At 54.0% G+C, this 22,455-nt stretch overlaps 2 protein-coding genes across 2 annotated transcripts in view; one reads left to right on the forward strand and one right to left on the reverse strand.

The window, feature by feature from the left end:
• Positions 1-22,455, forward strand: part of LOC128901161 (sperm-associated antigen 4 protein-like) — a 147,199-nt gene that overhangs the window by 81,659 nt on the left and 43,085 nt on the right. The gene's annotated exons all lie outside the window — the stretch shown is intronic.
• On the reverse strand, positions 5,052-12,731 carry LOC128901084 (sperm-associated antigen 4 protein-like). Its single transcript, XM_054182872.1, has 11 exons — positions 12,621-12,731; positions 11,306-11,406; positions 10,075-10,159; positions 9,280-9,344; positions 8,643-8,688; positions 8,293-8,389; positions 7,697-7,781; positions 7,012-7,124; positions 6,440-6,607; positions 5,981-6,070; positions 5,052-5,186 (listed from the first exon to the last, which is right to left on the reverse strand). The coding sequence occupies exons 1-11, from the start codon at positions 12,710-12,712 to the stop codon at positions 5,055-5,057; spliced, it is 1,074 nt and encodes a 357-aa protein (XP_054038847.1). The 5' UTR covers positions 12,713-12,731; the 3' UTR covers positions 5,052-5,054.

A 22,455-nucleotide genomic window follows, 5' to 3' on the forward strand; every position in this document is an offset into this window, starting at 1 on the left:
ATGTTAGTCATGAGGAGGAGGGGACCCAGGCGTCCAGGGAGTGACTCCTCCCCCCCTCCAGGGGAAACTGAGGCACACACAAGCCGTGGGGGTGGGGTGAGGGGGTGTGTCCTGGAGGGGCCCAGGCGCGCCCTTATCCTCCCTCAATCCACACTCCCCTCCCCGGCTGGGGGGGCGCCCGGATGCCTGAGTCCCCTGAAGGGGTGAGGGAGGGGTGGGGGGCGGCGCAGAGCAGCAGAGCGAGCACAGCAAGAGGGGGGGGTCCCCACATTTGGAGGGGGGCATAGATGGGGGGTCCTACTGGGGGAGTCCCATAGATTTGGGGGTTGCTATGGGGGGTGAGGGACAAGTTTGTGGGTCCTGAAATTTGGGGGGTGCAAAATTGGGGGCACCCATAGATTGGGGGGGTGTCCCATAGATTGAGGGGGTCCCATAGATTGGGGTGGCCCTACTTGGGGGGCACCCCAGAGTTTTGGGCGGGTTAAGGGTCCTGTAGGAGTTGGTGGGATGTTTTGGGGGCGTCCCATTACCTTGCGGGGGGGAGGGGACGACTGCTCCAGAGGTCCCCCCGGACCCCTCCCCCCACTGGCAGCAGCTGCCTCTGCAGCGTGTATGGGGGGGTGACACCCCGATTTTGGGGTGGGGTGGGGGTGTGGATTGAGGGAGGAGGGGGAGAAAGAGGTGGGAAGAAACACACACACCTCCCCCAGGGATCCCAGGAGTCTGGGGAACCCCACTGCCTCCCCAAAAAGGGACCCGCGTGTCGGGGCGAGCACCCCCCAAAGCCAAGCAATACAGAGAGAACCCAGGCGTCTGGGTGTCCCCAAAAAGGGGCCCCGGCGCCTGAGTACCACCTGGGTGCCAAACAGCACCCACTCCCCGCCCGCCCCTGAACTGATCCCCATCCAGCACCCACCCCTGGCCTTGTTCGTGCCTCAGTTTCCCTGGTGGAAGGCAACGGGTTGCGGGGAGAGGGAGGGAGAAGGAGATGGCTGGGGGTTACTGGGTGGCACTGGGAGCCACTGGGGGGGCTGGAGCGCACCCACCATGGCTCAGCACAGGCACTGCCTCCAGCGGAGCTTCTGATGCTGCTGACCCCCGAATTTGGGCTCGTCCCGGCAGAAGTGGCACCGGCCGGGCGCAGGCAGCCTCGCAGGCCCCACACTGCCGGCTGCCCCAGCCCCGCGCCCTCCACTGGGGGCAGAAAGCGGGGTCTCCCAAACACACACCGCCGATCCCACCGACTCCTCCCCGCCGCGCCCCGCTCCCTGCACAGTGGCGCTTTAGCACAGGAGTGGCCATTGGGAGCGTTCCGGGAGTGGTGGCAGCATTAGGGGCATTTCAGGAGCCGGGCACCAAGGGCCAATTTGTGGCGCGCGCAGCCATTGGCTTCACTTGTGGGAGAGAAGTGGGGAAATATTTATTAACATAAACCAGCGATTTAACAAAGTCAGCGGTGAATGTGGCAGCGCTTTACGAGACAGGCCGCGGAGGTGATCCGAGGGCGGGAGCCCCTCTGCTGTGGGGACAGGCTGAGAGAGCTGGGGGGGTTCAGCCTGGAGAAGAGAAGGCCCCGGGGAGACCTTAGAGCCCCTTCCAGTCCCTGAAGGGGCTCCAGGAGAGCTGGAGGAGCTGTTTGCGAGGGCACAGAGCCACAGCACGAGGGGCAATGGCTTTAAACTAGAGCAGGGCAGGTTTAGATCAGACATTAGGAAGAAGCTCTTTACACTGAGGGTGGTGAGACACCGGCCCAGGTTGCCCAGAGAGAGGGTGGAGGCCCCATCCCTGGAGACATCCAAGGCCAGGCTGGATGAGGCTCTGAGCAACCTGATCTAGTTGAAGACATCCCTGCTCACTGCCGGGGGTTGGACGAGATGGCCTTTAAGGGTCCCTTCCAATCCAACACATTCCATGACTCTGTGACGCGCTGGAAGGGCACACTTGGTTATTTACTGCACAGGGGCCAGGGTCAGACCAGCCGTCAGGGAGACCTTCCCGTTGGGTCCCGGGGCTCAGAAAGGACCCCCCGGGCTTTCTGAACCCCTCCTCAGGGAGGAGTCGAGTACCATTGACCAGACGCTCAGTCCCTGGGTGTAACAGTTCCCCTCTTTGAGACTTCCAAAGGTCACTCTTTGGGGGTCTCACCTAAATCAGATGGTTATAATATTTTCAACTTTCAGGATTACAGAGACGAGCTGAAGCAAAGAAATAAACTCAACAGCAGATGGTCCTGTAGAGCAGGTATTCTTTATTAGCAGCGCTGCGGTCGCACTGGGGATTTTCCACCATAAGTGCTCCCACAATGATCTTATTCTGAGCCGTTTATATTTACAAAATTGTTAGGTATTCATTCGTTTTCCCTAAATCATTAACATAAGCACGCCCCCTCCCAGAACCAATTGCACAATCATGAGGCAAGTTATTTCGCGAATCACAGTCGTTCTGGTGGTCATTTACTTCATCTGGTGGTCGTATCTTCCTCTCCGTCAGTTGCCCTCCAGATGAACTTTCCTCTTCAGCAATCCTCGATGCATGCCTGCTATTGATTTGTTTACGTAGGTGACTTATTACTACCTGTTTTGCAACGCTTCCCTAAACCATCACCTAAAGCCATCACCTTGACAGGCTGCAGGATCGAGCCTTGGTTACTGACTCCAGGGCACGCGTTTTTCCAATGTCCTCGCTCTTTGCAGATCGCGCACTGAGCTTCTGCTAAACGAGTTCCTTCCCAGCTCTTCTGTAGCCTCCTCTACTTCCCCGGGCCCCGTTCGTTCTTCCCGGAGCAACTCCCGTCAATGCGGCAATTAATCTCCCTTCTCTTTGATTCTCCCTCTCCTTTTCTCTGTTATTCTAGACGGTCCAAGCTACTTACACCAATGTTCCCAAGTCCCTCGAATCTTCTCCTTCTAACTTTTGGAGTTTCTTTTGTACATCCGGGGCAGATTGTCCCATAAAAATAGAGGCCAATTGCCCAGCCTCCTCCGACTTCTCGGGGTCCACGTTCGTGTATTTCCTAGCAGTATTCTTTACTCGTTCCATAAATGCAGGTGGCGATTCATTTGGTTCTTGTTTAACCTCATACGATTTTGACCAATTAATGGCTTTTGGCGTAGCATGTCTCATTCCGAATAACCGTCTCTGATATCTGGTTATCGCCCACAATCCTTCTGCCACTCTGGGTGGTTTCTTAAAGTGAAAAACAAATCTACATACGGTACTTCATCCCATTTGTTTTCCCTGCTACAAAATAACATAAGCTGTAAAATTGTATTCTATTTTAAAGTCCCATTTCTTGTCCATTTTTCTTGATCTTCTGAAGTACATAACGGCCACCAATTGTTACAATATTCAATCAGCTGCTTTCTCGTGAGTGGGTCCCCTCCTATTTGTTTCCAACGCTTCAGTATACAACCTAAAGGAGACGTTTTCAAAATTCCCCCTTCCGCCAAGGGCTTGCTACCCATTATAGGATAGTACTAGTAGAACGAACAACACAAAACACAAAGAAAATGACAACTGAACATAGCGCTTATAACACAAGACAAAATAACAAAACCTTAGGGCCTGAACCTTTTATACCAGACCTTTGCTCTTGGTGCGGCCCTTCCCCGCCTGGTGTTGAGGACAATACCTTTACGCTTATCAGCCGCGTTTCTCACAGGCTTTCATCCGGTGAGACCAACTCCTTCCCTTAGGTACCTTTACAGCCCAACCCTGCGAGACTTATGCCTCGCCTTATGGACAGGCAACCCTTAATATCCCTTAAAGAAAAGAATGCCTTCACCTTTCCAGGGGCCTTGCTCGGAGCTCTTTGGTCCGGGGATCGGAGGTTCTCCCTGAGAATCCCTCGGTGCCGGATGGAGGCCCTGCAATTCCAAGGATCTGTCGAGATTCAGAGGCAGAGTCCCATCTGGGTCGCCAGAAACTGTCACCGAAATCGGGAATGAACTTCTTAACACCGATGTAGTCTTAAGAAGCAGGCATTCTTTTATTCAGCACCGGGGACGTGGGGGATCTCTCCACCTGACATGTCCACTGAATGTGAGATTCACAGAGACTTACATCCATACAGAATATGCGTGGTCGTTACATGTCTCAGCACTCATTGCCACGTTCATTACATTTCCAGAACTCATCTCCATATTCACATCCCCTTGGCACATGCACGTTAACTCTGTTAGGGGCTTCATGGTAGGTCTTGGGTGGTTCCTAGTGGTGTACGGTGGCTGGTTTGAGCTGATAATAGAGGAATCTCTTTGTGTGGACTGGGGAAGATAAATGCAGCAGCTTTTGCAACTCCCCCATTTATTTTGCGAGCTTGTTATCGGTCCCTCCAGTCTCTTCGGGGATGTGGTATTCTTCGCTGTTTGTTCTTCACAAGGAGCTACGTTTACCTATTTACCAGACTCAGTCCCTGGTTGTAACCCCGCTGTGTGAGCCGATGCGGGCAGGACGCAGGAACAACCACAAAACCACGGATGAAAGGCAAAGAACAAGTTTCTTCTCGATACCTCACAGACCAGGGAATCTCCGAAGCAACACCCGGGCAGAGGCACGGAAGCAGGGACTGCGGGCACCGTGGAGTGAGAGAGAGTCCTTGTTAGCAAGAGCCCTTGGCAGCGAGAGAGTCCTTGTGAGCAAGAGCACGCATGGACTCCCTGTTCTGCCTGGCATTTAAAGGGTTCAAACAGGCATCGTTTTCCCACTGTGCTTTGATCTTCTTCAGCACCAGGCCAGGATTCTCAAGTGGCTGGATAAGGTGTCCCTGAGTCCATCACAGGTTTATGTTATCGAAGTGCAAGTGTTTTTCTTGCAAGCGTCCGAGACTGAATAACAATTAGTGTGATATGTGTGTTTTCCAGCACCCAGGTGTGAGTCACTTGAGCGTATTAACAATCCTCCTCGCCGATCTTCTGTTGCTTTCCCACGACTGCCCTCCCTGCAATGGACCTTATTGTGCACCCAACTTAGGAGACAAATCTACACCAATCTGAGTCGCAGCAACATTATTCTTTTTCTTCTTTTTTATGTTTGTCCTTTTTCTGTCTCTGGTTTCAGTTGAAGCTGTTTGGTTTTGCCATCTTCCCATGAACCTGCACTCGGTAAATGCATGTGTACTTTGGGTTTCCCCAGTTGCTCTTCACAAGGAGTTTGAGATAGGAGAAGGCTCTGGGATGCGGGGCGTTCTGCGAGGAAAAGAGGGAAGAGGAATCGGAGGTGTTAAGAGCCACAATGCAGTCAAGGTATCTCCCCCCACCAGCCCTGCTCCTGCTCAGGAACAAGCTCCTGACAGTGGGTGGGAGCGGCTGTGGAAACCTGAGGCTGGCTCTGGTAGCGGGGTGCTGGGGAGGCTGGGGACACGGGGAGGGGGAAGGCACCTGGCACCCTCTGCATGGGCCCGGCTGGGGCTCAGCCTCCCTCCCCTCTGCCCCTTCCCTCTGCGCCTCGCTCTGTGCCGGCAGAGAGGCCGGGGAGGTGCTCCTTTGCGTGGGGCAGCTGGTGTGACACCCCCCCGAGCTCCCGCTGTCTGCTCTGCCTGCTTTCCTGCGGGCAGGCGTGAGAGCAGCGGGAGAGAAGGGGCATGCTATGCTGGGAGGAGAGGACACCGTCCAGCCTGCCAGCAGGCCACGGGATGGAGCCAGGGTGCTGCCCGACGGCTTTCTCCAACGGGCGTCCCTGTTTCTCCACGGCACAAAGACGTTGCTCGGGTGCAGTGGCTGCGTGTGCAGCGGGCTCTGCTGAAGGCAGCCAGGGATCTCTTGGGACTCATGCTCCCACGGGCCTGACCTTGCCCTCACTGTCCTTTTGCTAGCACCACCGCGTGCCACTCAGCCCTCCCAACCCCACCAGCTCTCTCCTGGCGGTGACCCAGGCCCCCTCTGCCCAGGGAGAAAGCATTCACGCTCCTCCTGCCATGGCCCTGCAGGCAAACCTGCTTTGCTCCCTGGCATCTTCCCCCAACACCGTGCGTGCATCGCACCTTCAGAGGGAAGGTCTGAATGGCCTCTTTTGCCACATCGTACATGAAGGTCACCAGGAGAGTTTCCTCTTCTCCGTCCACATCCACTCCCTGTGGGGCAAAGCACAAGGAGAGCAGCTCGGACTCGTCCCGACAAAGAGGGAACGTAGGTGCTGGGTCAGCCCTGTTACCTACCCACCCTCCCCTGGGGCTCTAGCCCTAGTCTAGCACTGGTTACGGTGGAGCTCAGGCTCCGCTTGAGTTTTAGTCAAGAACCCTGAGCTGCTTGGCCAGAACAAGTCTTAAGAGGGAGGAGACCTCTAGAGCCCTTAGGAGGAGACTCCTAGAGCCTCACCAGGGCCCTGCAGTGCTCAGGAGACCGGGACTCCAACCTCAGAGGAGGCACAAAAGCAAGGAAGACCCTGTCATGGCTTTCCCCCAGGACCAGATCCGCACCAGAAGCACCCAGCAGAGACTTACAAAGACAGCGATGTCCCTGGGGGCGCTGGTGACGGTCCCAGATGGAGAGACTTCTTTGGAGATGTGCTGCACAGTGATGGCAGTCAGGTGGACTCGCGCTGGCAACCTGATGACCACCTGGCCCTGACGCCCTGGGAAAGGCCAGCAGTTTCCCGGGGAAACATCCGGCTGCAACCAGAAAGCCAGAGCAATGAAGCGTGAGAGAGTGTTGGGGCCAAGACAACTGCCCACGTAGCTTGAAGCGTAGGCACCGGTGTGTCTGTGGGGTCTATTTCAGCTTGAAAATGAGGTGTGTGTGAGGAAGTGGACAGAAGCAGGAGGCCTCCTTCCCTGACCGACCTTTGCCAGGGCTGTCAGTATTATGGAGCAGAGGAGAACAGCGGTTACGAAACCATTCTAGTCAGGGCCTTGCAGAAACACATCCCTGCCCAGGGGCTCTGCAGGGCACCCCCCACCTCTCGCCTCCCACCCCCAAGACGGCGCAACACTGGACCGAAGGGAGAGCCCTGAGGTCAGTCTCCAACTTCACAGGAAGAAAGGAAAGAATTCCCTCTCGATTTCTGCTACAATACCTGCAAAATGCGATCGGGACTGCGGGGAGTGCAAAAGAACTCAATAAACCTCCAGAACCAGTCCTTTTTGCAGGTGTAGGTCTCCGAAGTTCTCTGCAGGTCAATGCTGGCACCTGCAGGGAGGGGAAAGCAGAGGACTGCAAGAGGCCACAGACGAGGAGGGCTTGGTGCTCAGACACTATTTCTGACACCGCCAGCCAGCTGCGCCTCTGTCAGTCCTGTCCTCGTCCCAGGCTGGTGGGCTGCCCAGCTGCCCAGCCGCGCAGGGGAATGAGGGCGGCCACGTGCCTGGTGACTGCTGCACTCCCAGCGCCAGCAGGAGAAGGTCTGAGGGTTCTGGGAGACACACGGTGCCCATGTGAATGGCAGCAGACCCAAGCTGAGGGCTTGCTGCGTGGGCAGCCAAGGACGGCCCGGCCATCTCCTTTTCCAATGCCGAGGAGAGGAAGAGAGCCCCTCCGTCCGCACAGGAACACGTGCGGGGGCAGCGCCAGAGGCAGCGTGAGGATGCCGAGGGCAGGGTTGGGAGGGAGTCTGAGAGAGCTGCTCTGCCACAGCCTTGCCCTGGGACCCCCCAAGCATTTCAGCTCCCCCACTTTGGAGAGCAGCGCCTGGAGCGCAGGCGCCTTTGGGGAGGGCTGCAGACAAGCGCAGGGCAAGGAGACGGGGCTGCTTGTGTCCATACCAGAGCTTTGCAGGGCCCAGTCAGACATCTCCACGTAGGCTTCCAAAGCCCTCTCAGATGCTGCCTGCTTCATTTCCTCGACTTCCTGGGAACGCCATAAACAAACAGAGAAAAGGAGCACATCAACGTTCAGCGTGGCTACTAGCGCCCGGAGCGGCAAAGGGCCACTGTCAGAAAGGCAAGGCAAACCCTCTCCACGGAGCTGCAGGACTGAGGAACAGTGTCTGTGTCCACAGCCATGGCCACGGCCCCGAGGTGGGTTGATGAGGGTCCCCACACCCTCGTCCCCATCCTCCACACTCTCCAGGGCAGGTGGAAGGTGGACTCAAGCCCTGCCAGCGATGGCTGGCCCCCCGTGAGCGTGCCTGGGTCCCACCCCTGCCTGAGGAGCCCAGCCAGAGCAGCCAGAGGTGCTGGCGTGCCAAGGGAGTCCTGCGCTGCCTGAAGCGGCCGGTGAAAGTGGGGCCGGAGAAGGGCCTGTGCAGCCCAGGAGGCCCCTGGGGCAAAGGCTGGCTGACTGCAGTCAGCAGTCCCACACACCCACAGCCCCAAGGGCTTCTGCCCAGCCAAGCCTCCTTCCCCACACGCCGCAGCACCTGCTTCACGCTGCTGATCTCTGCCCTCAGCCGAGCCACCTCCTCCAGCATTAGCTGCATCTTTTGAGTTTGCTGCGCCATTAAAACCGGGCAGTTCCTGCAGGAACCAGGAAAGCAGATGTTGTCAGAGAGCTGCCCACCCCACTGGGAGCCTCTGAGCTCAGCAAGGAGGAGAGACACACGTGCGTTCCCTGCTTTGCCAGCGCTTCCCTTCCGCACCAGCTGGCGCAAGAGGCAAAGGCAGGAAGGGCCGTGCGGGAGCCCCGGCTCTCAGGCAAATGGGTGCAGGGACACGAGGTCGTCTGACCCTTCTGCACAGACCCAATTCCAGCCCAGGAAACATCGCTTACCACAGGGGCTTCAGGCCTGGCAGCGAGGTCCCGCAGTAAACAGCAGCTGCAATTCACATCAGCAAGAGACAGTTATTTTACCGGGGGTGCTGGCGATGCCTGCAGTGGCGTTGTCTGTCCCTGTTGCCTTGGGGCTGGGGCAGCAGGTGAGCTGAGGAGGTGGGGGACGTGGGGTGCAGGGAGAGGACACACCTCTGACCGGGGGCCATCAGCCTGGGCTTGAGCGGACTGCGCAGCCGTGATCTTCAGGTGTGCTCGGTGCCCCAGAGCTATTCCCCATTTCCCCTCACTGCCCCAGTGAGCACCGAGACCAGGCTGCTGGGCGAGGAGAGGTACCTCTCCATCGGTCCCCCTGCACGGCCCCTGCCCTCTGGGAATCCCCAGGTCAGGCTTGCAAGAGCTACCCCCGTCTCTCGCAGAGGTGCCGACTAAGTGAGCCCTGTGGTCCGGTAGGCAGGGCAGCAGTGTGACTGGGAGGCTACCAGTCTTACTGGGAGCCCAGAAGGCAGTCCCACTCAAGGACTTGCTTGGGAAGCACTTGGGCCACGGGAGTTTCCGCACATACTGGCCCAAAAGGAAAGGTGGCGTCCAGCCCAGCCAGGCTGTCGCTCTCAGATGGTTGCTCATGAAAACTCACCAAGAGCCAGGGGGAGCAACAAGAAGACTTGCAAGAACGCCTTCTTCTGCAGGGCCATCTTTTGCCTGAAAAAGAGGGAGTCCTGGTGCTGTCATGATCCAAGCCTTGGACAAACCCCTTCACAGGCGGATTTCCCTTTTCAGGCCAAACAGACACCGTTTTGGAAGCCTGCTGCTGACAGAGAACTGACAGAGCAGCGTCCAGCAGGAACACGATTTCTGTCCACATCGTTCAACGCTGCCGGCAGCTCTTCCCCAAAGGAAGGTCTCCAGGAAGATCATCCCAGGAAGCAAAGACGTCGAGCACACGAAGAGTGCTTTCCAGCAGTCTTTCTGGTGCGGACCTTGCTCTCCCTCTGGCTGAGGAAGCAGGCCTGTTCTCCCTTGCCATCACACACATCCCTCTTAGGGCAAGTGTTTTCCCGCAGAGCTGGGAAGCGCAGGAGCCTTGTCCGCCTTTCCTCCCAGAGGCCTCCACAGACCGGCGTGGTCTCTTGCCTGAGCTGGGGAAAACCCTTGCCCTGCGGAGGCTGGGCTCTGCACCCGAGCGTCTGGCTACGGGGCAGTTTGTCCTGCCGCAGCCAAAGCTTGGGGCTGCAGCAAATGGCTGCCGAGGGGCTTTGCTCTTGGCTCCCCTGAGAATGGCCACAGCACGAGCAGCGCCCAAGCTGAGGCGCCCCACTGGGAGCCCCGGGCTGCTGGCTGGGGAGCACCCTCTGCTCTGCCCTTTGCTGGCACCGGCCCTCAGACACCCCCGTTCTACCCCCCATCCGCAGCAGAAACATGTCGTACGTACGCGGCCAAGAGGCACATGCTCAGCAGATGTCTCCACAGAGAGACCAGGGCAACAGCCAGAAGGCAAGGAAGGCTGAAGACCGTCCCTGGGCAAAGAAACCAGAGAAAAGTTAAGCCTGCCCCTTGAGATCTCTTCTCTAGGATGCCCAGCCAGGCATATTTCAGCTCCCTGTGGGGAGGTCGGCACCGAGTCCCAGGCACTCCCTCCCTGGGGCAAAGAGCAGGGCAGCCTACACTGGACAAGGGGATGGAATGCACCCTCACTAAATTTGCAGATGACACCAAGTTGGGTGGGAGTGTCGACCTGCTTGAGGGTAGAAAGGCGTTGCAGAGGGATCTGGACAGGCTGGATCGATGGGCTGAAGGCCAATGGCATGAGGTTCAACAAGGCCAAGTGCCAGGTCCTGCACTTGGGTCACAACAACCCCATGCAGCACTACAGGCCTGGGGAGGAGTGGCTCGAAAGCTGCCCGGCAAAAAAGGACCTGGGGGTGTTGGTCGACAGACGGCTGACTATGAGCCAGCAGTGTGCCCAGGTGGCCAAGAAGGACAACAGCATCCTGGCCTGTGTCAGGAGCAGTGTGGTGAGTACGACTAGGGCAGTGAACACTCCCCTGTACTCAGCACTGGTGAGGCCCCACCTCAAGTGCTGTGGCCAGTTTTGGGCCCCTCCCCACAAAAAAGACATTGAGACACAGAGAAGGGCAACGGAGCCGGTGAGGGGTCTGGAGCACAAGTCTTGTGAGGGGCGGCTGAGGGAGCTGGGGCTGTTTAGCCTGGAGAAAAGGAGGCTGAGGGGAGACCTCGCTCTCTGCAACTCCCTGAAAGGAGGGTGTAGAGAGGTGTTGGTCGGTCTCTTCTCCCAAGTAACGGGCCATAGGACAAGAGGAAACGGCATCAAGTTGTGCCAAGGGAGGTTTAAACTGGACATTAGGAAAAATTTTTACACAGAAGGGGTTATTAAACATTGGAACAGGCTGCTCAGGGGAGTGGTTGAGGCACCATCCCTGGAGGTGTTTAAAAGACGCGTAGACATAGTGCTTAGTGATGAATTTTGTCATAGTTAGGTTGATGGTTGGACTAGATGGTCTGAAAGGTCCCTTCCAACCTAGGCAATTCTATGATTCTACGATTCTCCTGCCACGTGTGACAACTGGCCAGAGCTCTGGCACAGCGCGGCTCTCCACGTTCACCCCGGAGGACTTTGGAGCAAGCAGCAGTGCTGAGCTTACTTGCGATTTCTGTGGCCTTGTCGCGCCCCTCGGCAGGCCCTTGAGCGGCTGAGCCGGCAGGTGAAGGGCGCATCACCAGCTCCACGCCAGCGCTCGGGTCCCTGTGGGAGGACAAAGACAAATGCCGGCTGCCCACCGTCCCCAGGCCGCGGGAGCTGAGGCGGGGAGGAGTAGCCTGAGCGGAGGCCCCTGCCAGAGGAAGGGCTGTCCCAGCAGCAGCGAGAGCGGGCAGCAGGGCTGGGGTCCCCCTCCTTTCCCCACCCTTTGCGGGACAGGCCTGCCCCGGGAGAAGAGGAGGCGAGCTGGCAGCAGCAGTCCCCCGCCCCGGGCAGCCCGCCCGGCAGCGCAGCCCCGTTCTCACCCTGCCGGCCGTTGGTTTCCCTTGGTCCCCAAGGAGCCTTTGGAGGCCCCTGGGCGTCTTCTCCGAGGGGCCTTTCTCCTCGCCATCGTGGCAAAGGCAGGCTCCCCGCTGAGCCCCAGCAGCGTGTCCTGTCCCCAAAACCAGCTCCAGCAGCAGCCTCTCGCCGCAGCCAGCAGGAGCCTGTCCAGGGCCGCAGCCACAGGGCAACTGTGGGCTCCTGCCCCACACGCCTCAGCGCTGTGCAGGCAGCCAGCTGTGACCTCACAGTGGTGTCACCTCTGACGTCATGCTGGGGCTGCCCAGGGCTGAGCAGGGCGGGGAGACCCTGTGCTCCTTCCTTCTCCTTGCGGGATATTAATTGTTCAGCATAAATACATACGTTTTAAGTAGAATAAATGATTTAGGATTATCATTCGGTGTGATTTGTGCTGCTTGCTTAGCTCTACTTAGCATGAGGTGCTGGATTTGCTGAAACCTTTAGGCTGGAAAAGAATCCAATGAGATGTTAGAAGACACCAGACCAAAAATCATCACCATTGGCCCCCTCCTTGCTGTGCTTCTGGAAGTCTCCAGGGAATGTCCTGCAGTGATCTGCAGCTGTGAGCAGCCCTCAGCCACGCAGAACCCTCTCAGCAGCAGGACCTTGCCCCGCCGGGGGATGCTCCTTCCATGCAGAACTTCTCCCCACAGTGATGTGGTGGGCTTCCCAGGCAGGCTGAGAGCTGACCCTGGCAGGTGGCAGAGTCCCTGCCCCGGCACACAGACCCCTGGGGTGCAGGGAGCCTGCTCTGAAGGACAGCCCTGGGCACCCCTGGCTGCACACCCACCTTCACAGCTATTCAAAGTGCCTGACAAGAGCTCCCACATGTACAGATCCCGTAAGCTGTGGCTGTGCCAGCTTTAGGAGATGCCTCCAGCAACTCCGCCTGCAGTGCCCTGCACCCGCAGACTTACCCTGTCAAGGGCTGCAAAGATTTCTCCTCCAGTGAGCTCTCAGTCGTCCTCCCAATCCTGACACCTTCAAGCTCTCTCTCTGCCTTGCTCATCTCCCTGAGACACCCTGGCAGTGCCCCCAGCCCTGCTGCGCTTGGCAGAGGAGCTGCTCCTGGGCAGAGCTGTCTCTCTGCAGCGCTGCCCGCTTGCCGTGAGCTCCCTCCATCCCAGGAGCCCAGCCCAGCTCAGACGCAGAGCACCAGCCCAAGGAGTTTTAATGACCCCTCTGGTGGGTTCGAGGCCGAGTCCGTGAACGTCAGACGCTGCGAGGAAGTTGAAGGAACCTCTCAAGGAGTCAAAGTCGGGTTCAAACTCCAAAGTTTCTTGTGGTGTTGATGGGTCCCACTGAGGAATTGCCCCCAGGGTCCGGTTACAGCAGAAAACTGGAGGCAGCGATGGCAGGTCGGGAAAAGCAAGTTGAAGGTGACTCTGATGCTGGGTAAACGTGGATGTGTTTCATTAATGCAAAGGGCCAAGCCCTGACTCCATCGCCCAAAGGGCCAAGGCCTGACCCCCAGCCCCCAGGAAGGGAGATCCTCTCCCTCACTCCTTCCTCAGGGCTCTTCCTGGGACAGTGGGATGTGGAGATGTGCAATGCCAAGGGCAGGACTATGGTACGACACCTCCCAGGCTCCTGAGTATGGACAAGGAGGCAACGAGACCCCAGTGCTGGAAGGACTGGTTGTCTCAGAGGCATCAGTGGCAGAGACAACAGCCGTAGCCCAAGACATGAAGAGGCTGGCTCTGTTAGGGGACTTCCAGCTTTGCCACATCCCTCTATCTTCTCCACCACAGGCTGTCCTACGGTGTCCCATCACCTCTGCCTCTTTCCCTGCAGGCTGCAGTCATCCACCCGGCTGCCCCATCTTGCTGTCACCTTCCTTTGCTGAGATCTCTCCATCCTCCCTGGCTCTTCCTTGAAACACAAAGCCTTGGGCTGATCCAGACTCCTTCTGGGTGGCGTGTTGCACCACAGCACTGCCCTTGGAGTGACGTTTCTGTCTCCTCGTGGCCAGGCTGCACCTCCCCACCTGCATGTTGGGGAGTTCTTTCTTTCTCAGGCTGTTTTCCACTAGGAAGAAAAGCTCCACCAGCTCTGAAAGCACCCTTCCAGCACGCTCAGGCTCCTCCTATACCGTCCCCAGTCTCCAAACCACTGAGCCCAGGGCTCTCAGCCTCTAGATACTGGTCAAGTGCTTGAGGCCTCCAAACCCTGTCTTGGGAGATCTCTGGGCTCTCTCCACAGTGTTTGCAGATGAAATCACAGTGGTCATAGGCCAAGAAAGATGGAGTGAGACTTTTTACCAGGGCCTGTAATAGCAGAACAAGGGGCAATGGCTTTACACTGGAAGAGGTTATATTTAGGTTGGACATAAGGAAGAAATGCTTTATGATGAGCGTGGTGAGACCTTGGAACAGGTTGCCCAGAGCAGTTGTGGATGCCCCATCCCTGGAAGTGTCCAAGGTCAGGAGCTTGGAGCAACCTGAACTAGTGAAAGACGTCCCTCCTCACGGCAGGGGCTTGGACTAGATGATCTTTTAGGTCCCTTCCAACCCGAACCATTCTATGATGCTTGGATTCTAATATGCCCAACTCCTCCTGCACAAGGCTGCAAACACCTACATACACCATATAGGGATTTTCACCTGACCTAGTCTCCAACCCTTCCATAAAAAAGAAAGGATTGCCATTTCTAGGACAGAAGTTGCCATGTTTTCAGAGGAACAATTCAAAACCCAAAAGGAAAAAAAATCCTTCCAAGAAAGTCCTGACATAGTTGCATCAATTCAGTTAGTTAAGTGAGCCAATGGGAGAGCCTTGCCCGGTGACCTTGCCAACGGAAGAGGTTTTTTTTTCTTTCGGGGCCTGAGGCTCATGTTGGGACGCCAGAAAGTGCATTTGGGGACTGTGCAAGACTTGCCATGGGATGTCTAGGAAAGGACCAAAGGTTTGTAGACGAACGACCATGGGAAAATAGAGAGAAAAGGGCTGAAAGGAGATGGTCATGTGTAACCAGATGGCTGGTCAGGACACTTCCCTGGCTGTGCCCTGCAACGGATCACCGCAGCCTGCCCTGTTTTCTTAATACCTCCCTTTCCAAGAGCTTTGTGGGGCAAGGGAGATCTCTGCTCTATGCACAGATGGAGGTTCAAGTGCCAGCAACCGGAGTGGGAACCACAAGTCCTAAGTTCTTTTGTACTTTGGGGGACCAGCAACTGGTGAGACTGGCGGGTGTGCACTTAAGATTGGTGTGTATGGTAGTGGTTTAATCACAAGCAAACACCAAACAAGAGAAACCAGAGAGTAAAACACACCTGCGAGCAAGTCATTTTTGAGGGCCTAAGTCTGGACTGGACGCTAGAGAGACCAGAACGTCTGCAAGTTGGGTACTGGAGGAAGAAGGTAGCCCAGACCGCCTCCTAGAGAAACTGGGGGGTCACAGAATCATAGAATTGCTTAGGTTAGAAGGGACCTTTCACATCATCCAGTCCAACCATCCACCTAACACTGACAAAAACCATCACTAAACCATGTCGCTAAGCACTACGTCTACCCGTCTAATTTTAAATACCTCCAGGGATGGTGATTCCACCACTTCTCTGGGCAGCCTGTTCCAATGCTTAATAACCCTTTCAGTGTAAAAAATTTTCCTGACGTCCAATCTAAACGTCCCCTGGTGCAACTTGATGCCGTTTCCTCTTGTCCTGCCTTCCTACCCTTGGGCAGGTCGACACTCACACCCAACTTGGTGTCATCTGTGAACTTACTGAGGGGGCACTCGATCCCATCGTCCAGATCATTGATAAAGATTTTAAAGAGACTCGGCCCCCGTACTGAGCCCTGGGGAACACCACTTGTGACCGGCCGCCCACTGGATTGAGCTCCATTCACCACCACTCATTGGGCCCGGCTGTCCCAGCAGTTTTTCACCCAGCGAAGCGTACGCCCATCCAAGCCATGGGCAGCCAATTTCTCCAGGAGAACACTGTGGGAAACTGTGTCAAGAAGCTTTACTAAACTCCAGGTAAACAACATCCACAGCCTCTCCCTCATCCACTCAGCGGGTCACCTTGTTTTAGAAGGGGATCAGGATTGTCAAGCACGACCTGCCTTTCATGAACCCATGCTGACTGTGCCTGATCGCCTGGTTGTTCTTCATGTGCCACATAATGGCACTCAGGATGACCTGTTCCATAATCAGGATGATGTCTTCCAAGTTGCTCTTCCATGCGGATGATGTGGGAAGGGAGGTGCAATGACACGTGCAGAATGACAGCAGGACACCTCCCAGGCTCCCAGGTGGGGACGAGGAGGCCATCAGGCTCTTGTACTCCTTATAGGCATCAGTGGCAGAGGTGACAGTCACAGACACGGAGATTAAGACCTTGGATCTCTTGGGGGCTTTTCACATTTCAACAGCCCCACACTGTTGAAACCACCGCAGGCTGTCCTATTGTGTTCCACACCTGGGCATGTTCCCTGCAGGCTGCAGACGTCTCCCCTGCTTCTCCACCTTGCTCTCGCCTGAGCAACTCACTAAGCTTTCTGAAGTCTCGCCATCCTTCGGGGATATGTCTTTAGACACAAAGCCACGGGCTGATCCACATTCTTTCTGGATGGCCGCCTTTTCCACAGCGCTGCCCTTGGAGTGATGTTTCTTTCTCCCGTTTCCTGTTTAAACCTCCCAAGCTACAAGTTCTGGCATTCTTTCTTTCTCATGTGGTCTCCCACGAAGAAGAAAAGCCCCATCATCTCTGAAACCGTCCTTCGAGCAACCCCTGTCCTGCCCAGAGCCTCTCCACCATGGGGCCAAAGGGGCAAAGAAGCCCACATTCCTCAGCCTCCCCACGCAGCGCATGTGCACTATACGCTGAACCACACCTGGGCAGACCTCCTCTGGGCACTCTCCAGTTCCTCCCCACTCCTCCAAAATGGGGAGCTGCACACAGGGGGACACTTTTCTTTGGGGGGCCACTCCAGTTCCCAGCACCTTCTCCTCAGGACCACTGCTCAGCACGTTAGGTCCCAGCGGGCTCTGATGCACCTTCCTCCCCCTCAGTGCAGGACCGGACACTTCTCCTTGTAAACTTCTGGAGGTTTCTCTTGGCCATATCCCAGAGTTTCTCACGGTTCCCCTGAAGTGAAGCTCCATTGCCCTGGAATGAAGATCCATTTGCTCGGCTGTCAATGTTTCTATGCTGATGGCGCGCCCTGGTGGTGCTGTCTCTCACAAGATAACCTGAGGAGTTGCAGGCCACGATAGACAATTAAAGGAGGTACTAGGTCAATAGAATTTCCGACTCAAGTAGGAAGTACCGTGACAACCATCACCAAAATACCGGTGAGGGTATTGGTACGGTGCGCTGCCTGTATGGCAGACTACGTCAGTGGGAAATATAGACCTGTATAGACACACAGAGAAAATGGATCCCTCCAGGAGCTGGTTGTAGATGCTCTATCCAGAAGCCGGCCCCAGGATCTCCTCATCCCTCAGTTCCCCCCCACACAAACAAGCACACGCACACACAACTGCCTGTCTCCGGTATGGAAACACAAAACCCCTGAGGCTGGCAGGCAGCCACCTTCCACCTCCTCTGTGCTTCCTCTTCAGGCTTGGGTTTTGTCAGCAGCTTCTTTCTCATCCACGCCGTCCTTTCTGAATGTCAAGGCGGGCCATTGTGGAGCGTGAAGAGGAGATCCTCAAGCAGCCCTCCGCACCCTGCTTCTCCGCAGGGCCGTATCCCACAGGATTCTTCCAAGCCAGTCCCCCAGCAGGCCAAAGCCTGCTCTCCAGACGTCTCCTGCTCTCGGCCTTTTTCCTTTCTCTCAGGAGCCTCAACTCTACCTTCTTAGCCCTGGCTTTTACATCCCTGACTAGCTGTTGCTTGTTTGTTGGTATGAAGTCTGGAGCAGACATTCACCCGCCACAAAGCTGCCAGTTTCCCAGGTTGTTCTGTCCTCTCCTGTTGACGCCTCAGCTCCCAGCCGAGTCTGTCTGTCCCCAGGCAGAGCTCCCTGCATTCCTGCTGCTGCCTCACAGAACGGGCCAGAGGAATGCCACAGAAATGATCGGAGGGATGGAACCCCTCTGCTGTGAGGACGGGCTGAGAGAGTTGGGGCTGTTCCGTCTGGAGCAGAGAAGGCTCCGGGGAGACCTTCTTGCGGCCTTTCGGTTGTTACTTCAAAGTCTTCCCCTCTGAGATCTCCATTCCCCCAGGAAGCTCCTACGCTGAGGGCATCCCCCTCCTGATCTTAGAATCACAGAATCTTCATGGTTGGAAAAGACCTTGGAGATCATCGAGTCCAACCAAACAACCTACAATCTCTGTCACTAGCGCATGCCCTGAAGTGCCACATCTAGATGTTTCTTGAACACCTCTAGGGATGGTGACTCAACCACCTCCCTGGGCAGGCTGTTCCAGTGCCTGACCACTCTTGCAGTAAAGTCATTCTTCCTAATATCTAACCTAAACCTCCCCTGCCGCAAGTTCAGGCCATTTCCTCTGGTCCTGTCATTATTCCCCTGGGAGAAGAGGCCAACCCCCACCTCTCTCCACCCTCCTTTCAGGGAGTTGTAGAGGGCAATGAGGTCTCCCCTCAGCCTCCTCTTCTCCAAGCTAAACATGCCCAGCTCCCTCAGCCTCTCCTCATATGCCCTGGTCTCCAGACCCCTCACCAGCCTGGTAGCTCTCCTCTGGACACGCTCCAGCACCTCAATGTCCCTCTTGTCCAGAGGGGCCCAGAACTGAACACAGCACTCGAGGTGGGGCCTCACCAGTGCCGAGTACAGAGGCACCATCACTTCCCTGCTCCTGCCGGCCACGCTATTCCTGATAGAAGCCAGAATGCTGTTGGCCCTCTTGGCCACCTGGGCACACTGCTGGCTCATGTTAAGCTGGCCGTCCACCAGCACCCCCAGGTCCTTTTCTGCCGGGCAGCTTTCCAGCCACTCTGCCCCAAGCCTGTAGCCTTGCTGTGGGTTGTTGTGACCGAAATGCAGGACCTGGCACTTGGCCTTATTAAACCTCATACAGTTGGCCTTGGCCCATCGATCCAGCCTGCCCAGGTCCCTCTGGAGAGCCTTCCTACCCTCAAGCAGATCAACACCCCCACCCAGTCTGGTGTCATCTGCAAACTTACTGAGGGTGCACTCAATCCCCTCATCCACATCATTGACAAAGACATTAAACAAAGCCGGCCCCAAAACTGAGCCCTGAGGGACACCACTGGTGACCGGCCGCCAAGAGGATTTCACCCCATTGTGATAAATGATTTAATCGCAAACAGGATTCCAATTAGAATTTATAATTTATTAAAGGAACAAAGGCAAGCAAACAGCGCTGGGTGTGCCGGGGGTCTCTGCCCAACCAAGACACACCCCTTACAGACCCCATTTTTGGTTTATATCTCCTATACTAATACATATTCATAACTGCCTCTAAAATGGTTGGCCCTTGCCAAAAATGGGTGTATCCCCTCCCTTACAGGTCACTATGCAGATAACAACAGGACCAGTTTAAGGTGGTATTCTAGAATGTTCGCCAGGTGGCTCCTGCAAAACACAGACACGACAGACACTCCGTCTCGTCTGCGGCCAGACAGACAAAACAGTCAAAGGTCACACTTCACCCTGTGGCCCTAACACTGTTCCACACTGACACGAATCAGTTAAGCACATCTCACAATCCCCCATTTTCTTTTTCTATGGCATTGATTCGTGTTTTTGTTTCCAACCGAGTTAATACTTGCCGAATGGGTATTAGTTTGGAATCTTCTTTTGTCTTTAGTATCATCAGGGAAAGAGTTTTCTCTTTCCCTGGTTCTGAATCAACAGGTTCTGTAGCCATCTGCGTTCCTTGTATAACTGAGTGTATTAGTCTCATAAAACAAGGTATAAAACATGGAATTATTAACAATCCTGCAAATGCCCCCAATATAACAATCCCAATTTTAGTAAGCCGATCACCTCCCGTAAAGTTTTCCCAGAATCCTTTTAGGTCGACTCCAGTCCAAGTCTGAACCGGGACATGTGCAATTTTCTTCATTTCTTTTACAAGTTCATTTACAGCTTCCCCTTCATCATCAATTTCTAAACAACAATTACTAAGGTTAAACTTCCCACAAACACCTCCCTCTTGTGCCAGCAAATAATCCAAGGCTAAGCGATTTTGGTACAAAGCAGTTCTCATCTTGGTATTTTGTCTCGCATTGTTTTCCATATTTGAGGATTACTAATGTTGCTCTCCATAGCCTCCCATGGCCATCGTTCACCTTGGCTTGCTCCACCACAAACATAACAATTAGTTACATTTAATGACTTAGCAATGTTTTCAGCAAGATTTACAAAGAGATTTTTAGCAACTGTGGGAATTTCCTATTCCACTCCTGTTTCTATTTCATGATAAAATGAGTTAAATAGTAGTCTGTGCTGTACCGAATCCCTTATTCTTTCTTTTATTTCGATATTATAAACCAAAGTCTGGGAACTTACCCGTCCCCTCCTAGTAGTTCCTACGCACTGGCTGCAGTTGTTTGCCATAACCAGAGTCAAGGAGCTTACCCCAAAGAGGACCAGAAGAGGTCCGGTCAGGGCCATAGTGATCGGCGGTCACAGCCCGAAGGGGTTGCAGCCCTTGGCAGACCTTTCAAGCCGCACCACTCGTTCCCCTCCGGTCTTGCCCTCTTCCTTAATCTTTTAAGGGGTAACCTTTAATCAAGAAGCACTCTTTGATTAAATTGACAACAATAAAGCCTAACCCATGGTAGGTTATATAGGGGAGTGGTGGCCCCACAGCGAATGCACAAAAATTCTAAACTGTTTCCTAGATCCTTGACTTCTTTTTTGGAAAATGATATATTTTAAAACATGTAGAACACTTTGCCCTTAAAAATAAACAACACCGTTTACACAATGGACTAAATCACCTTTCCTAATAGGTATTTATCCCTGTCCACTAATTCTACAGGAGTAGTTACAATGAAATTCCCACAGCAACTTGGCTTATGCTTCTTGATGAAGGTCTCTTTAAGTTCGTCTGATGGTTAGCTTGGCTTCTCCGGGCTCAGATGTGACTCTCCACTCCTTCACTGGACCTTTCACTCGCGACACATGTGTCAAATCCTAATGGTGGTGTTTGAGCCATCATCCCAATCTCTCCTAGTTCTTTTAACCTTTTTCCAATGGATATTATATATTTTTGGATACTATAATCTTGGGAGTAAGGCATTCCATATAACATTTCATATGGCGATAATCCAGTCTCACTGTGTGGCTTAGTTCTTATGTTTAATAGTGCCAATGGTAGGCATTTCGTCCAGGACATCTGTGTCTCAATCATTAATTTAGCCAATTGCTGTTTTATTGTTTGATTCATTCTTTCTACTTTCCCTGAGCTTTGTGGGTGCCACGGAGTGTGGTATTCCCATTGAATACCTAATGATTGACATAATAATTTTATTATTTTAGAAGTAAGATGTGTGCCCTGATCAGAATCAATATACTGGATTATCCCATATCTAGGTATTAAGTGTTCTAATAAGATTTTTACTACCATCTGTGCCGTAGCTCGTGCTACAGGGTAAGCTTCTACCCATTGTGTTAAATGATCTACTAGTACTAGTAAATATTTTATTCTCCCTACCTTAGGCAATTCAGTAAAATCGACTCGTATTCTTTCAAAAGGTCTATAAGCTGTTTTCCTTCCTCCCGTGGCTGCTTGTCGAAACACTTTCTTGTTTACTTTTTGACAAGTTAAACATCCTCGCGTGATTTGCTTTGCTATTTCAAAAATCCCAATACAGCCAAATTGTTTAAGGAAATGATCACCTATCGCCTTTGTACCCCAATGTGTTTGTGTGTGTAAGCGTTCTAATATTTGCCTGGCATAAGCTTTTGGCAACATCTCTCGCCCGTCGGGCAGCATCCATTTTCCCTGTTCTAACTTAGCTCCTATTTTCTCTAATTTTGCCTGTTCCTCAGGGGTGAATTTCTTTTCTTTCTCCTCTAGTTCTTTTTCACTAATGTCTCCTTGTACTTGTACTACATTAATTTTAGCGACCTGAGTCCTCAGGGCTGCTTCCTGGGCCTCTCTATCAGCTACGTTATTCCCTCTGGTTCGATAATCTAATCCCTTTTGGTGTCCTCTCACATGTACCACTGCTATCTCCTTTGGTTTTCTTAACGCCTTTAAAATTTTCACTATTAGTTCTTGATGTATTAGATTCCTTCCTTGGGTATTAATTAAACCTCTTTCCTCCCAAGTTTTTCCAAAAGTGTGGACTACTCCATACGCATATTTAGAATCCGTAAATATGGTCCCGCTTTTTCCTTGTAATAATTCCAGGGCTCTACAAAGGGCATACAGCTGACAAGCTTGAGCTGACCATGATGGACTCAGAGGTCCTGATTCTATAAGTTCTAAATTTTTATTAATTATGGCATATCCTGATTTTCTCCTCCCTTCCACCACACGGGAGGAGCCATCTACAAATAACACTTCTGCATTTTCTAACTCAGTATCTCTTAAGTCCGGCCTCACCTTAGTCTGGGTCTCAATTACCTCTAAACAATTATGTTGTACTTCCTTTGATGGCTCTCCAAACAAAAACTGTGCTGGACTCTGAGCAGAAGTCACCCTCAGTTCTAAATCGGGGGAGTCTATTAATATTGCTTCATATTTCAAGATCCGGCTGTCCGTTAACCATTTTTCTGCCTTTTGTTGTAAAACACTCCTGACATTGTGTGGGGTATACACTTTTAAAGGAGCACTAAAGGTAATTTTCCGAACTTCCTCT

Source organism: Rissa tridactyla, chromosome 23 (assembly GCF_028500815.1).
Source record: "Rissa tridactyla isolate bRisTri1 chromosome 23, bRisTri1.patW.cur.20221130, whole genome shotgun sequence".
Taxonomy (NCBI): domain Eukaryota; kingdom Metazoa; phylum Chordata; class Aves; order Charadriiformes; family Laridae; genus Rissa; species Rissa tridactyla.

Excerpts from the sequence above, each read along its gene's own strand:
- LOC128901084 (XM_054182872.1), bottom strand. The coding sequence starts at position 12,712 with ATGAGCAAGGCAGAGAGAGAGCTTGAAGGTGTCAGGATTGGGAGGACG. Across the intron at positions 8,390-8,642 it reads CCAGGCCTGAAGCCCCTGTG|GAACTGCCCGGTTTTAATGG; the intron begins GTAAGCGATGTT and ends TGGTTCCTGCAG. Across the intron at positions 5,187-5,980 it reads TTCAGACCTTCCCTCTGAAG|AACGCCCCGCATCCCAGAGC; the intron begins GTGCGATGCACG and ends TTTTCCTCGCAG.